The sequence below is a fragment of the Labeo rohita genome, chromosome 1 (assembly GCF_022985175.1).
Source record: "Labeo rohita strain BAU-BD-2019 chromosome 1, IGBB_LRoh.1.0, whole genome shotgun sequence".
Taxonomy (NCBI): Eukaryota; Metazoa; Chordata; class Actinopteri; order Cypriniformes; family Cyprinidae; genus Labeo; species Labeo rohita.
Window position 1 is genome coordinate 9,427,686 of NC_066869.1, and position 14,467 is coordinate 9,442,152.

General features: G+C 36.6%; 1 protein-coding gene across 1 annotated transcript in view; it reads right to left on the reverse strand.

The window, feature by feature from the left end:
• Window positions 1–30: 30 nt before the first annotated feature.
• The window catches only part of LOC127166898 (hemicentin-1), a 35,071-nt gene continuing 20,634 nt past the window's right edge, over window positions 31–14,467 (reverse strand). The window contains exons 22-28 of the mRNA XM_051112615.1: window positions 3,041–3,096; window positions 2,657–2,914; window positions 2,299–2,553; window positions 1,927–2,184; window positions 1,103–1,357; window positions 722–979; window positions 31–563 (exon numbers count right to left, since the gene is read on the reverse strand). Of these exons, the coding sequence (XP_050968572.1) occupies window positions 295–563; window positions 722–979; window positions 1,103–1,357; window positions 1,927–2,184; window positions 2,299–2,553; window positions 2,657–2,914; window positions 3,041–3,096 (1,609 nt within the window). The 3' untranslated portion in view covers window positions 31–294. The remainder of the gene's footprint in view (window positions 564–721; window positions 980–1,102; window positions 1,358–1,926; window positions 2,185–2,298; window positions 2,554–2,656; window positions 2,915–3,040; window positions 3,097–14,467) is intronic.

The window sequence follows — 14,467 nt, forward strand, 5'->3', positions numbered from 1 at the left end:
CTCCTGATGTATTGTCACAACCAGTTAAACCAGCAGTTGGACACCAATGGCTCATGACCAACACCTGGCCCACTGACAAAAATCATGTGGCTCACCAAGTCTTTTGGCCACACACAAGTAATCAATAAAACTTAGCCACATCAGTAGAAATGCAGAAAGCAGGGTCAGTTGCAATTCCATTATTGTATAGCCAAATCAAAATAAAACATGTTTATAATAATAATATATTTCAAGTTCTGGCCAAAGTGTGTGTTCAGTGCTTGTTCACAAGTGGCACATTGAGTTAAACCATCATTACTGTAACTCACACATGACATTTAAAGTCACAGCATCAGAGTATTTCTCTCCATGTTTATTAATGGACTTGCACTTGTATTCTCCACTGTGATCAGAGCTGATCTTTGAGATGCTGTAGATTTTTCCAGATCTCACAAATGTTCCTCCTTTAAACCAGCTGATTTCTGCAGGTGGGTTTGAATCACTGCTGCAGTTCAGAGTCACTGACTCTTCCTCCACTATTTCACCAGATGAATTGAGGGACACTGAGATGTTCCTGGGTGGGTCTAAAACCCGAAAACATAGATGTCATTAACAATGAAAAATAATTTGAAATCAAATATATTTGGAAGAGGTACACAACCACTAAACTATCATTAACTCACACATGACATTTAAGTTCACAAGTGGCACATTGAGTTAAACCATCATTACTGTAACTCACACATGACATTTAAAGTCACAGCATCAGAGTATTTCTCTCCATGTTTATTGATGGACTTGCACTTGTATTCTCCACTGTGATCAGAGCTGATCTTTGAGATGCTGTGAATTCTTCCAGATCCTACACACGTTTCTCCTTTAAACCAGGTGTAGTTCAGAGCAGGTGGGTTTGAATCACTGCTGCAGATCAGAGTCACTGAATCTCCCTCCACTATTTCACCAGATGGACTGATGGACACTAAGATGCTCTTTGGTGGGTCTATAGCATTAATCAGATCATATATTTAAGACATATTACACATTTTTAAATTTACTAATACAAACTGAAATCATCAAATTTAAAATAATGAAATTAGCACAACTTGTTTCATCATAAACTCACAGGTGACATTTAAAGTTATAGTATCAGAGTATTTCTTTCCATGTTTATTGATGGACTTGCACTTGTATTTTCCACTGTGATCAGAGCTGATCTTTGAGATGCTGTAGATTCTTCCAGATCCTACAAACGTTCCTCCTTTAAACCAGCTGATTTCTGCAGGTGGGTTTGAATCACTGCTGCAGTTCAGAGTCACTGAATCTCCCTCTACTATTTCACCAGATGGACTGATGGACACTGAGACACTCTTTGGTGCATCTAAAAGAAAAAACAGATATCATTAAATATCAGAAAGTTGATATCACATACTGTGTTTAGAGGATCTAAAGGCCCATTATGTTACTTTCACCACTAGAGGTCTCTTATTCAAAACGCTAACAAATATGTAGCTTCATGACACAGTGACTGAGTGTGGAATCATGGGAGTTGTGGTGTTCACCTCTGCAGTCATTTTCACTAAACAGGGTTATTCTTTAGCAACAGAATCTGCAGCATATGAAATTGAATAATTGTTGCCCAGCCCATCACAAATGTGTAAAACAAAGAACTGTGGCTTGTTCAATGCAACCAGAGATTGTTGGCTTTGACGCTACAACTAGTACTTCCACATTTTTATAGGAAGCGCACAGTGTTTCAATGGCGTCTACCAACAACTGTAGGTAGGGGGATATGACGCCTTTGACAGGTGACAGAAAGACACCGACAGTTTCACTGGTTAAAACTTAATTTCTCTATAGCATTGTTCTAATTGTTTTTTGGGATTTTAATAGAAAAATCTTACATATTGTAATTTAAATGTCAAAGTTATGGAATCATCGTTAACTCACACATGGTGTTTAAAGTCACAACATCAGATTCTTTCTCTCCCTGTTCATTGATGGACTTGCACTTGTATTCTCCACTGTGATCAGAGCTGATCTTTGAGATGCTGTAGATTCTTCCAGATCCTACAAACATTTCTCCTTTAAACCAGGTGTAGTTCAGAGCAGGTGGGTTTGAATCACTGCTGCAGATCAGAGTCACTGAATCTCCCTCCACTATTTCACCAGATGGACTGATGGACACTGAGATGCTCTTTGGTGGGTCTGTAACATTGATCAGATCATATATTTAAGACATGTTACACATTTTTAAAATTACTAATACAAACTGAAATTATCAAAATGGAATTAGCATAATTTGTTTCATAATTAACTCACACATGATATTTAAAGTCATAGCATCAGAGTATTTCTCTCCATGTCCATTAATGAACTTGCACTTGTATTCTCCACTGTGATCAGAGTTGATCTTTGAGATGCTGTAGATTCTTCCAGATCCTACAATCATTCCTCCTTTAAACCAGCTGATTTCTGCAGGTGGGTTTGAATCACTGCTGCAGATCAGAGTCACTGAATCTCCCTCCACTATTTCACCAGATGGACTGATGGACACTGAGATGTTCCTGGGTGGGTCTGAAACCAAAAACATAGATGTCATTACCAAACAAAAATAATTTAAAAAATAAATATATTTGGAAGATGTATTGACACAACAAATGAACCATCATTAACTCACACATGGGGTTTAAAGTCACTGCATTAGAGTCTTTCTGTCCATGTTTATTGATGGACTTGCACTTGTATTCTCCACTGTGATCAGAGCTGATCTTTGAGATGCTGTAGATTTTTCCAGATCCTACAATTGTTCCTCCTTTAAACCAAGTGTAGTTCAGAGCAGGTGGGTTTGAATCACTGCTGCAGTTCAGAGTCACTGAATCTCCCTCCACTATTTCACCAGATGGATTGATGGACACTGAGATGCTCCTGGGTGGGTCTAACAACAGTTATGAGATTATTTATTCAAGGCCTCTATCAACTTTTACAATTTTTAAAAACTTTTAAAAATTACTAATATGATCAAAACTGAGAATTAGCATATTTTGTTTTAGAATAAACTCACACATGACATTTAAAGTCACAGCATCAGAGTATTTCTCTCCATGTTCATTTCTGGATCTGCACTTGTATTCTCCACTGTGATCAGAGCTGATCTTTGAGATGCTGTAGATTCTTCCAGATCCTACAATCATTCCTGCTTTAAACCAGCTGATTTCTGCAGGTGGGTTTGAATCACTGCTGCAGGTCAGAGTCACTGAATCTCCCTCCAGTATTTTCCCTGATCCATTCATGGAAACTGAGACGTTCTTTGGTGGATCTGAAACAGAAGACAGACACCATTAACTATCTCAACTATATGTTGACCTCATAGACCATATAGGACCCGGCATACTAACAGCAAAGTTCTTTTTCATTTTGGTTTATGGGTGTTATGAAGTTTGAAATAAGCTAACTGCAGTACGCTGTTAAAGTGGAAGTGAAGCAGTCGGTCAAGTTTACATTATTTAGTAAACTGATTTCCACTAATCAATATAACAAACACGACTAATCTAACCATTTTAAAGGAAAAAAAAAAAAAAGAAGAAGAAGAAAGAAAGCAAGAAAAAGGATGTTTTGTTCTGGCTTTTATAGGATGGGGTTGGATTGCTCCATTGGCCAGTGAAGTAATATAAGCATTTCACTTTTGAACAATTTTTTATTATTATTTTTTTTTTTTTTACGTTTTCACCATAATTTGGATGAATATCCAACATTAGACTGTCTACATTACAAAGTTTTGCTCATGGTATCCCAAACATTGTTTTCATAATGGCAGGTGCAAAATGATGTGAATAAACAACGCTTCATACAATATTGTTCATGTGGCATTATTGTTATGTCAAACCTTTCAGACATATTTGCATTGGCTTGTTCACCAGTAGTGGTATGTAACATATTTTATGGTCACCTGCAAATACAATTGTTGTTAACAGGATGCTCCAGTGTTGAACTAATCACCTGTCTGAACGATCTGCCTTATGCTGCTTCCTCGAGAAAGTTTAGCATTCTCACGTTTTAAGCTTTGTCCGTTTAAACATTAAAGTGTGTTAAGCCATTCAAGCACAAGAGAGCACGAAAGAGATTTCAGCGTGGTACTCATGCGCTGTGATCGTTCCTGTGCGTGCACGCAGTATATTGGGTCTTATGTTTAGAGTATCATTAACTTACATTTGACTTTTAAAGTCACAGCAGTGTATTTCTCTCCATGTTTATTTCTGGACTTGCACTTGTATTCTCCACTGTGATCAGAGCTGATCTTTGAGATGCTGTAGATTCTTCCAGATCCTACAAACGTTCCTCCTTTAAACCAGCTGATTTCTGCAGGTGGGTTTGAATCACTGCTGCAGATCAGAGTCACTGAATCTCCCTCCATTATGTCAGCAGATGGACTGATGGACACTGAGACACTCCTGGGAGGGTCTACAGTAACAATAATGATAAGATTATTATCCGTACTGCAATGTACAGTTGACCGAGATAGCTCAGTGCACTGCAGCTGAAGAAAACACAAGCAAATTTGGGAGGGGGATGGGGGGAAGAGCAAATTTAAATACATCTTCATCAGTTTGACAACACGTAATACTGCAATACTCACAAATAGGGATGGGACAAAATTTTGATAGGGTAATATATCGTTGTCCTTCTTCATGTAAAATGAGAACTGATACACTGGTGCCAAATATCAATAATTCAATTAATAAAATATGGGTCTCTAAGGGCCAGATTTATTAAATACGGCAAATTAGCATTATAGTGCAATTCCATAAAAAATGAGTGGGAACAATTGAGAATGTGATTTACTAACAATTAAAGAACATTACTGACCTACCACGAGCGGTGCAAATTAGCACCTGCTTTAAAACGTACATTTTTGGGGGCATTAAATAATGGTGCAAATACGAGAAATTTGACTCGCACAAGTGTTAGTAAACTGCATTGCTTGATTCATTTTAATACTCTTCTTGTCTGAAAGGGAATTTTGCATCTGAAAGGGAAACTCCTACAAATAATAAATATTCAGTAAGGTCAGGTGCAAAAATAACTGTGTCCACGGCTTTTCAGCACTAATTCTACACTGCACATCTTTAGTAAATCCTGACAGTACTATTTTAATAACAAAAGTCAATTTGTGCTAGGACAAGCTGTTAGTACATCTGGCCCTAAATTGTCCTGCTCCCAGCATCACTACTTCATGCTACTTCATCACTACTTGTATTGTATTGTATCGTGAGGTACCCTGTGATTCCCACCCCTACTCACAATGCAACCAAATAGAGTCATTATCAAGCCAATGATGATGTTTTATATATTTGCTATTTTTATTTTTGTTTGTGAAGTTGCAGCGCTTTGAGCTCTCTCAGCCACTGTGGAAATGAAAAAAAAAAAAAAAAAGAAGAAAAAGAGAATTAACATTTTATGTGTGTAATAACTTACACATGCTTTTTAAAGTCACAGTATCAGAGAATTTCTCTCCATGTTCATTTCTGGACTTGCACTTGTATTTTCCACTGTGATCAGAGCTGATACTTGAGATGCTGTAGATTCTTCCAGATCTTACAAATGTTCCTCCTTTAAACCAGCTGATTTCTGCAGGTGGGTTTGAATCACTGATGCAGATCAGAGTCACTAAATCTCCTTCCATTATTTCACCAGATGAATTTACTACTACAGAAGCCTCCTTTGGAGGATCTAGCGGTCCAGTATATAGAATGAAAATAACTGATGAAACCATTTTCATCAACAACTTCTTTGTTTTGCAACATTTACATTTTGCACTATTTGAATACATTTACTCAAAATATGACTGAATCTGTACTCACACATGACATTGAGATAAACAGCAGGAGAGATGTAAGTGTGTCCATGTAGAGCACAGCTATATCTGCCTGCATCCTCTCTTCTGACTGACTGCAGCAGGAGTTCATTGTTTCTGTCTCTTCTCTCAGTTAATGGCTGTGAGTTTCTGTACCAGATGAATGTTGCTCTGTCAGTCAGAGTGCAGCTGCTTTTACATGTCAGACGGACTGAATCTCCCTCTGTCACTCTCTCAGGAGACTCCACCTGAAGATCTGAACACAACACATACATTATATCTAGTGCTGCTGTCACACACTCATTATTATTCAACACAGAACTGCAATGAAACTCACCCGTGACAGTAAGAGTCACTCCTGGATAACCAGTCCATTTCACATTATTTTCGTCAATTGTGAACCTGGGAGCACTAATCCACTTCAAGTTCATCCAATCAAATAAACCAGGTTTATCAGCGATGAATCTGAAACCGTACACATGTTCATCTTTTTCTGTCACATGACTTAGTCTGATGGTGCAGTGCTGCTGTTTATCTCCCAGATACTGAAGCCTCTGAGTGTATTCAGGGTCCTCAAAAAGATCTGGAGGCTCTACACCCTTTACAGGGTTTTTGATCCAGGACACATTCACGATCTGATATCCAGTAGGGTATGTATAAGTGCAGCTCATGATCACTGATGAGTTCTTTAGTGCACAGATGGGTGACTGACTATAACTCACACCCCAATCAGCACTAGAAACCCCTGAAACACAGAAATACTCGTATGTTGTTTTATGAGTCATATTGAGCTATGTATCTTTCCCTCACATCCTAAGGGGGTGGAGCTAAGATGCAAGGAAAGGAAATGAGGAAAGGAAACAAGGATGCACATATAAGAAATGAGAAGCACCCATAAGCTTTCCCACAACAAACTCCTTTGTCCTCATTTTTTGCAGCCACTTCTACAAATGCTGAACTATTTCTAATGCATTTCTATTTCTAAAGTAAGAAGATGAGTTGATATTTGCCATAATTGATGCTGCACAAATAATTTAAATACTTGGTAAACAATAATAAATATAGCTGCAAGTAGTGATTACCGGGGTTCAAGTGCTTTAAGACCTTTATCGCTTCTATGCTGTTCAAACACACACAGATACAGAAGTGAACCGAAAAGTGATACAAACAGATGTTTGTTGTGCATAACCTGCATTGCAACTTCAGGGAATCTACCACAGAAATAGAATCATATGATTCGTGAGCTTACCTAATTTTGTCAAATTTTGAGTTTTCCTTTAGGACTAAGAAGCTTTTGGCTACACTTTTCTAGACCATATTTTTAAATGATCCAAATGCAAAATAACTTTGTTTTTTTGTTTTTTTGGATAATTATTGATATAGACAGTTCAGAGAATTATACCACAGTGGTTTTGTGCCACAGATGAGGCAAAGATTCCCACTTGAGGCAATGAGCAATGAGCAGTTTAGGAGTTATGAGTGAATTCTACCATCCCCAATATTTCAAGGATCTGTCAATTTCAGTTGCAGAAGAATGCTGATTTCTGGACATTTTAACAATTGCAATGTCATTTCAGGGCTATGTGCTTGAACAACTAATAATGTTACTTTGATCAGTGAATAGTAAAGTGTTGCTATAACATCAGTCACTCACTGTGAATTAAGAGGAGAAAGATCAGAGAGAGAGGAGGAGCCATTCTGACTGACATCACCATAGCGACACCTACAACAACCAATAAAAATCAGTTATTGCACCAGCAATATATATGATCTATATGTCTATTTATACATCCTAACATGTTTAAAGAGTGGTCATCGGAAAGACATGACACTTTGTGACTTTTGTCTCATTAACTAGGTGAATAGGTGCAGCTGCGCGTGCATAGTGGTTGCAGAAAAACACTGGTAACCAGTGAAGGTAAACGGGTAAAATCCATGGAATAAGAGGAAAAAATATTTTTGTGCCTTTTTATGTCAAAATCGGAATGCAAATAATTTTTATAGAATACTGTAGTCAAAGACACCATTTGAAGCTGAACGCAGACATTTAAACAGACATATTATGGATGAAAACTGCTATGATTACTCTACTTTTAAAGCGTAAATTTGATCCAAACAATAAGTCTACATAATATTCACATATGCTGTTCATAGTCCTACAGTTACAGCATGAAATATTATTTAAACCTCTTACTATTAACTTTTTAACATAACATTTATTATATTTTATCTCACAATTCTGACTTTTTTTCTCCCAAATGCAAGTTTATATCTCCTAAATCTGACTTTATAACTCGATTTAACCAAACTAGTGAGTTTGTTCATTCTGAGGGGGAAAAAAAAAAAGCCAGAAGTGTGGGATATAAACTGAGCCGTGGGGAAAAGAGAGAATAACGAGTTGTTTTTGTTTATTAGAATTGTGAGATATAATCTTGTAATTGTGAAAATAAAGTCAGAATTTTGAAATATAAAATCACATTTACCTTTTTTTATTCGTTTCTTCCATGGCTCCACAGACTGCCACTTGAACCGCCCACAAAAACGTCATCCCTATTTCGGATCTGTAAGACTATCCCACTATCTAATGCCAATGAAAATGACATCTAATCAATATAATCTACTCTTTTTAAATCTAAGTATTTTGTACCGTATCCGTGTAATTGTCTAGCTGTAAAGGCTATCTCTCCTTGGTTTTCTGCAACCATGCTGCATGCACATCCTGAATGTTTACAAACAGATAATTGGTCTATACACAAAAATCATGGACATGATTCAGATATGTTAAAGGTTCAACAAATAAAAAGTAACACTTGGTACCTTCATGGGCAGAAATGACTGACATAGAAGACGAAATATGAAAACATAAATAAATAAATAAAAAGACCTCAAGGAACCTCAGGGACATAAAGTTTTTAGTGATACAGATGGCACTATTCTAACTTATAAATAAATAAATAATAATATGATAATAATAATAATATTTTAAAAGCCTTCACTCTGTTTTAATCTGAAATATTGCATTTACTGAGGAAACAAAAAGCTCATAAAAATCCCCTCACAATTCTAAAAACATATTAAAACTACAACTGAACATGTGTGATATATATTAGCAATAAAATAATTAATTTTGTTTTTAAAAATTACAAAAGTGTGACTGAACGAAGAAAAAACAGAGAATTAATGGAATAGTTTTACCGTGTTCCAGTGAGGCTCTCATCCATCAGAGGTGAAATGATAAAAATGAAAGCAAAGACCAAACAGAGGAAGGAAAGTTTAGCTAAGATGTTTCCCCACGAACTCTAAATATGTACTTGGCTCTTTCTTCATCAAGGTAATCAAAACAGCAGGAGACCATTCAATGAACTAATCTAACAAACAAAGAACAAAAGTTCAAAACAAGGAAATTAAACCACAAGCCAAGACAAATATGGGGTGCCCACCTGGATATTTTGGAACAGTTACACAACAGTGGTGGGAACTATTCAACCAACCTGACTTTTTGAGCCATTTTTAACAATAATGTATTTTGACACACCCACACCCACCCACCCACCCATCCACCCACAAAAACAAACGTGTGTGTGTGTGACATTTTCTGTGGAAATTTCTGAGTGAGTATAGGTGTACGGGTGTAGGATACATGACTTTACAAACATCTGACATTAAAATATTTGACTTCTACTCAGCCAACAAGAAGGCTCACAAAATAATGAAGAACAATACCAAGTAATGGAAGAATATTAAAATTCAACATGACAAAAAAAAAAAAAAAAGAGAGAAAAAAAAGAAGAAATTCTGCTTTTGTATTTGTAGGAAATGAAGATGAACAAAAAAAATAAAATAAAATAACAGCTGTGGTGCTGGTTACGCCATATATCTTGAACTACCTTTCCACTTGCCATCCTTCCATTCCATACAGTAATCAGCTTCATTTTCAATGGGTTTGAGACATTTAAAAATCAAGAAAGCAAAACAATGTTTACTAATAACAATAATAATGGTTAATACGTAAGAATTACAATTACAGCAACATGAATTTACCAAATCCCAGATATATCTTGAATTGTTAGTTTAGTTTTCTCACCCAATTAAACTTTTATTACATTTCTCCTTAAACAACAACACATGTATTTTAATAAAATAGATTCCATATATAATTAATTCATATATCAATTATTAATATGTGAACATAATACATAGATCAATTCAGTACATGGTGTTCTTGAGGCGATGCAACAGTCAGGATGGGTTACAGCTCATGTGGAGAAAAACATCATTCTGTTTATAAAGACAGTGGCACAAATATAATTCCAGTATGCATGCACCGTTTCAACAACCAGATCCATTTAAAATTTACCAGTTACATCTGGAAAGCATCTCAAACCACCTCATGATGTACTTTGGGTGATTAGATTTAAGTCTGTCTCACATGCATTTTTTACATTTAGAAAAGCTCTGAGGATCAAGCTATATTTATGCCCACACTAATGCTGCCTTCACGCCATGACATAATTACCGTAATTCTGAGATGACAAGTAACATTTTACTCATAGTTTTTCATGTTGTCGGACTCAGAGGTACCGCCTAAGTAGTCCCAAAATGAACTTGGTGGCGGTCACATGGTACAGCTGTCACTGGTCCAAGTCGTAACTATGGTTGCTAATTAGTTCCACACCTGTTTCTGTTTCTCCCTGATTGCCCTCTCCTATTATTTAAGCCCTGTGTTAGTTCCGGTGTTGGTGTTATTTTTCTCTCCTGTGTTTCTCCTGCCTGTGGATTTATTATAGGACTATCTTCTTTATTTCAACTCCTGACCGTGAGGGCTTTGGCGTTGATAGTGTTGCCATAGAAACACACAATTCAGATCGAGTAGAATGTCACGTGTTGTCATCTACAGGAGCGCAGATGGGATTTTTTTAACTAATTTTATGCAAAATTAGTTTTTTTGCATAATTTGGGCTTTATCTAATGCTTAAGTAGTTACTTTGCGTAATTTGGGCTAATGGTTTGTACTAAAAAAAAAAAAAAACATTGGGGGATTCTTATTTGAACTCATGGATAAACAACAATGATCAAAGGTAAACAAAGGCCTGCACGATCAACACTAGCAATGCATGATCATACTGTTATTTGTCTAGTATGCCAATCACCCACCAAAACTTCATGCCTTCTGCAAAATATGTCTTGTTTAGTTAAAATTTTGTGCGAGTGTGTGGTCTGCGCTGCTCCAAAGCATCTGCTCTATAAAGTCAGAATTCACTGTTCACATGAAGAAAGGTGCATTCAGTGCAGTCGCTTCAGATGTAGAGCCTGGTTTATACTTTTATACTTTATACTTTTTTATTTGATTCCTCAGTGTTTGTTAAACGCTCTGTAATTAGTTGGTATATAGACTAATATAGCATGTGGTGTATGCCATGCTTCATCTTATTCGTTTTTGTTAATAAGCTCCTGGTCAAATGGGAATTACGACATGGCATGAATGCAGCATAACATTAGCGTGCAACAGATGTCATGGGATCATCTGTGATGTATTATCTTTGAAGTCTCACTTACGCCAGATTGGTACATAGTTAGCATCTTCACTGGGATCAGAGTTCTGCAAGTCAAAAAAACACAAACATTGTGGGTTCATGTTTAAAATCTGATAGTCTGCTAGTGAACTGACCAGGGGCCTCATGTATCAATGCTGTGTATGCACAAAAATATTTCAGCTTTCATGCTCGTGGTTCGATTTACTAACAGTGAAATTAACGTGAGAATGTGCGTTCCTCCACGGCAACTTCACGCCTGTTTTTTTTTTTTGTCCGTTGGCGACTCCTAGAGGCAATGAGGTGAAGTTGCAAACAATAGACTACAAAGTATTCTACAAGTCTGTCATTCCACCACCCATGAGAAACATTGCTGTTAATTTGTAACGAATAAAATAGGCTTATTGTCATACCATTGTCACACAAGCCTTATGGGAATGTTCTATCAATTATGCAACTGAATTAGAGCATAGAATCAAATGCAAATTTATACAAGCCTTAGCCTTATGGCAATGGCAGCGTTGGTTTTATTAGAGGATGTCGCCAATGGCAGAATCTGAACTGAATGAGTTTTTAGGAACCACAATGGGTGGCTTCTTGGTAAGTGATTCATTTAAATGGTTCTCTCTAAAAGATTTTTATTGTTGTTGTGGTGTGGTTTGTTTTTTTTTGTGCGTGTAATTACATTGAATTTTCCATCAGGAGATTGTGGTTATCCACTAAAGATGTGACCCCTCACCAACTATTTTTCATTTTTCAGGTGACTATTAATTTCTCAGATGGCCTCAACGATTTGCTGTTGTGACTCCAGAACACCATGCGTCAAGACCTGGCTAGACAGACGGGCACTGGGTGGAGCACTGGAAACCCCAGAGACACCGGACACAATGGGCCCTGGCTGCTCAGGAGCGGTGTACTCTGAGTGTGCGTCAGTGGACATTCCTGGTGTTGCACCACCTCAGTCTAAATAAAACAGGCACATATTAACTGTGATTTGAGTCTGTTCCTTATTAATGGGCACATGCATTTGCCATAAATGCAATGGTTACGGAAAATTGAATGCACATTGGTAAGCTGTGTACCAAAGTTCAGCAAATAAATGAGAAATTAGTTACCTTCATGGCAGTCCTGTAGTAAGTCCGAATCTCCCACAGCAACGGATACTATTCCAGAGAGTAAAGTGTCACCCACAATAGAGGCAACTCTCTGCTCAAAGGGTGTAAGTTCATCAACTCCTGTACCACTGCCTGTTCTGCCCACACTTTATTGGTGCGCAGCTTAACTTCCACCTTTATATCAGACCATTTCTTTTTAAGTTCACTTACAGTGAGATTTTCAGATCCCACTGCTTATTTTGAAGCTCCCCTTAGTTTACTGACTATATTTGACTGTAAGCAACTTTGCAACTACATGTCAAGCTTTGTCTGTATGCAATGTTTTAGTATGAATTCAATGCAAGTCTTTGTACATGAGGCCCCAGAAGTGTGTGGACAACACCAAAAACCTGCTGTAACCAAGCAGAATCACTTATGGTCACTATTGCTCAATTAATTAATTAATAACTTAATTATCTCATTAACTTGTATCAGTGTTACTTCAACACTCTGTAGACTGGGACAACATGTACACTGCAGTGTCAATTTGACTATGAGAGGTGCTGTGATATTAAAATGCACTGTCGTGTTGTTTCAGAAGGGATGTCCACTATCTTTAAATTTGAAAACAGTACAAGATTAAACTCCTGAGGCCCGTTTCAGAAAAGAGGTTAAGTGAAAACTCTGGGTTTTCTGTTTCACAGTGAGAGGTTTGTCAAACCAGAGAAAACAGGGTAAGTCAAGCCCGTTTTTGAAAGAGAGATAACTTATACTCAGACCATGGTAGCTTACTCTGTGAACCTAACCTGGTCGGGAGAAAGTTTTCTTTAGTAAACCCAGAGTTTCTTTTGGTCTCCTCCCCCCTTTTAGAGTGTAAGCGATGTTTAAATATCTCATTGATTCATTCACGCTGCAAAAACGCTTTTCTTAGTGAGCATTTTGGAATCTAAATTAAGTGCATTTTACTTAAAACATTAATAAAACATTAGAATCTTAATGCAAATGGACCCCCAATGGTGGATAAAATCCACCTAAAAAAATTAATTGAATACCTTATGTAATTTTTCTTATGTAGGAAATGCATCTTAATTTAAGAATCTTTAGATTTTTTTTTTTTTTTTGATTGAAAACAACAAAACAGTAAGAAAAACATTTGTTTATTTATTTGCAATGCAGGTACATTCATTGCACATATATTAATCATGCAGCAGAGGATGATTAAACAACTCCACAAACAGCATTACCAGCTTCACGGATTATTGACCAGATATTGGCTTTATTTCTGTCAGACAACTACAGAAGATCTTATTGAGCAGTAACAGAATTTTAGAGGTTGATGTGTTTTTGACAATATTTTGTGTAAACCATTATGGTGATCAGTGCCAGCTTTATTGACCCTTGACTTTTTAAGATTAGTTTTTCTCTGATTGTCGCATTGTGTGTTTTTAAATCATGTTTGTTAAGGTGTTATAATTCAATTAATTGATCTCATTCAGAATTAAATTTTCTCCTTATATGTGTAACATGTTATGATGATAACGAGGCAGTGTTTGCACATGCAGGGACCTCTTGAATCTGATTTCATTAGTTATGCAAGAAAATTAAGCTTCTTAAAGCATCTAATGAACTGAACCAAATGCTTTGCAGAAATGATTCACTGTTTTGAAACGTTCAATACTCGATACTTACTCCAAAGCTCTAAAAATCTAATTTATATTTGTTTTCAGACCTCTATAATGTGTAATTATAATATGTGTAAAAATAATATTTTATTGTGTCATATATTTCATTAAAAAGTTTTTTTTTTTTCCCCAAAGTTAACCAGTGTTGCTATGTCATTGGTTGTAGCTGATGTGTCTTGATGTCTACCCGTGTGTGTGTTTGAAAGTCTGTATTTTGTAGGAGTGGAATTTGAGTGGAGCCAAGTCAGCTTTATGCATTTCACATTATGAAGCCAAACCAGCTGAGACATACATGCACATACACGCACAAGATCCACAACTGAATAACAC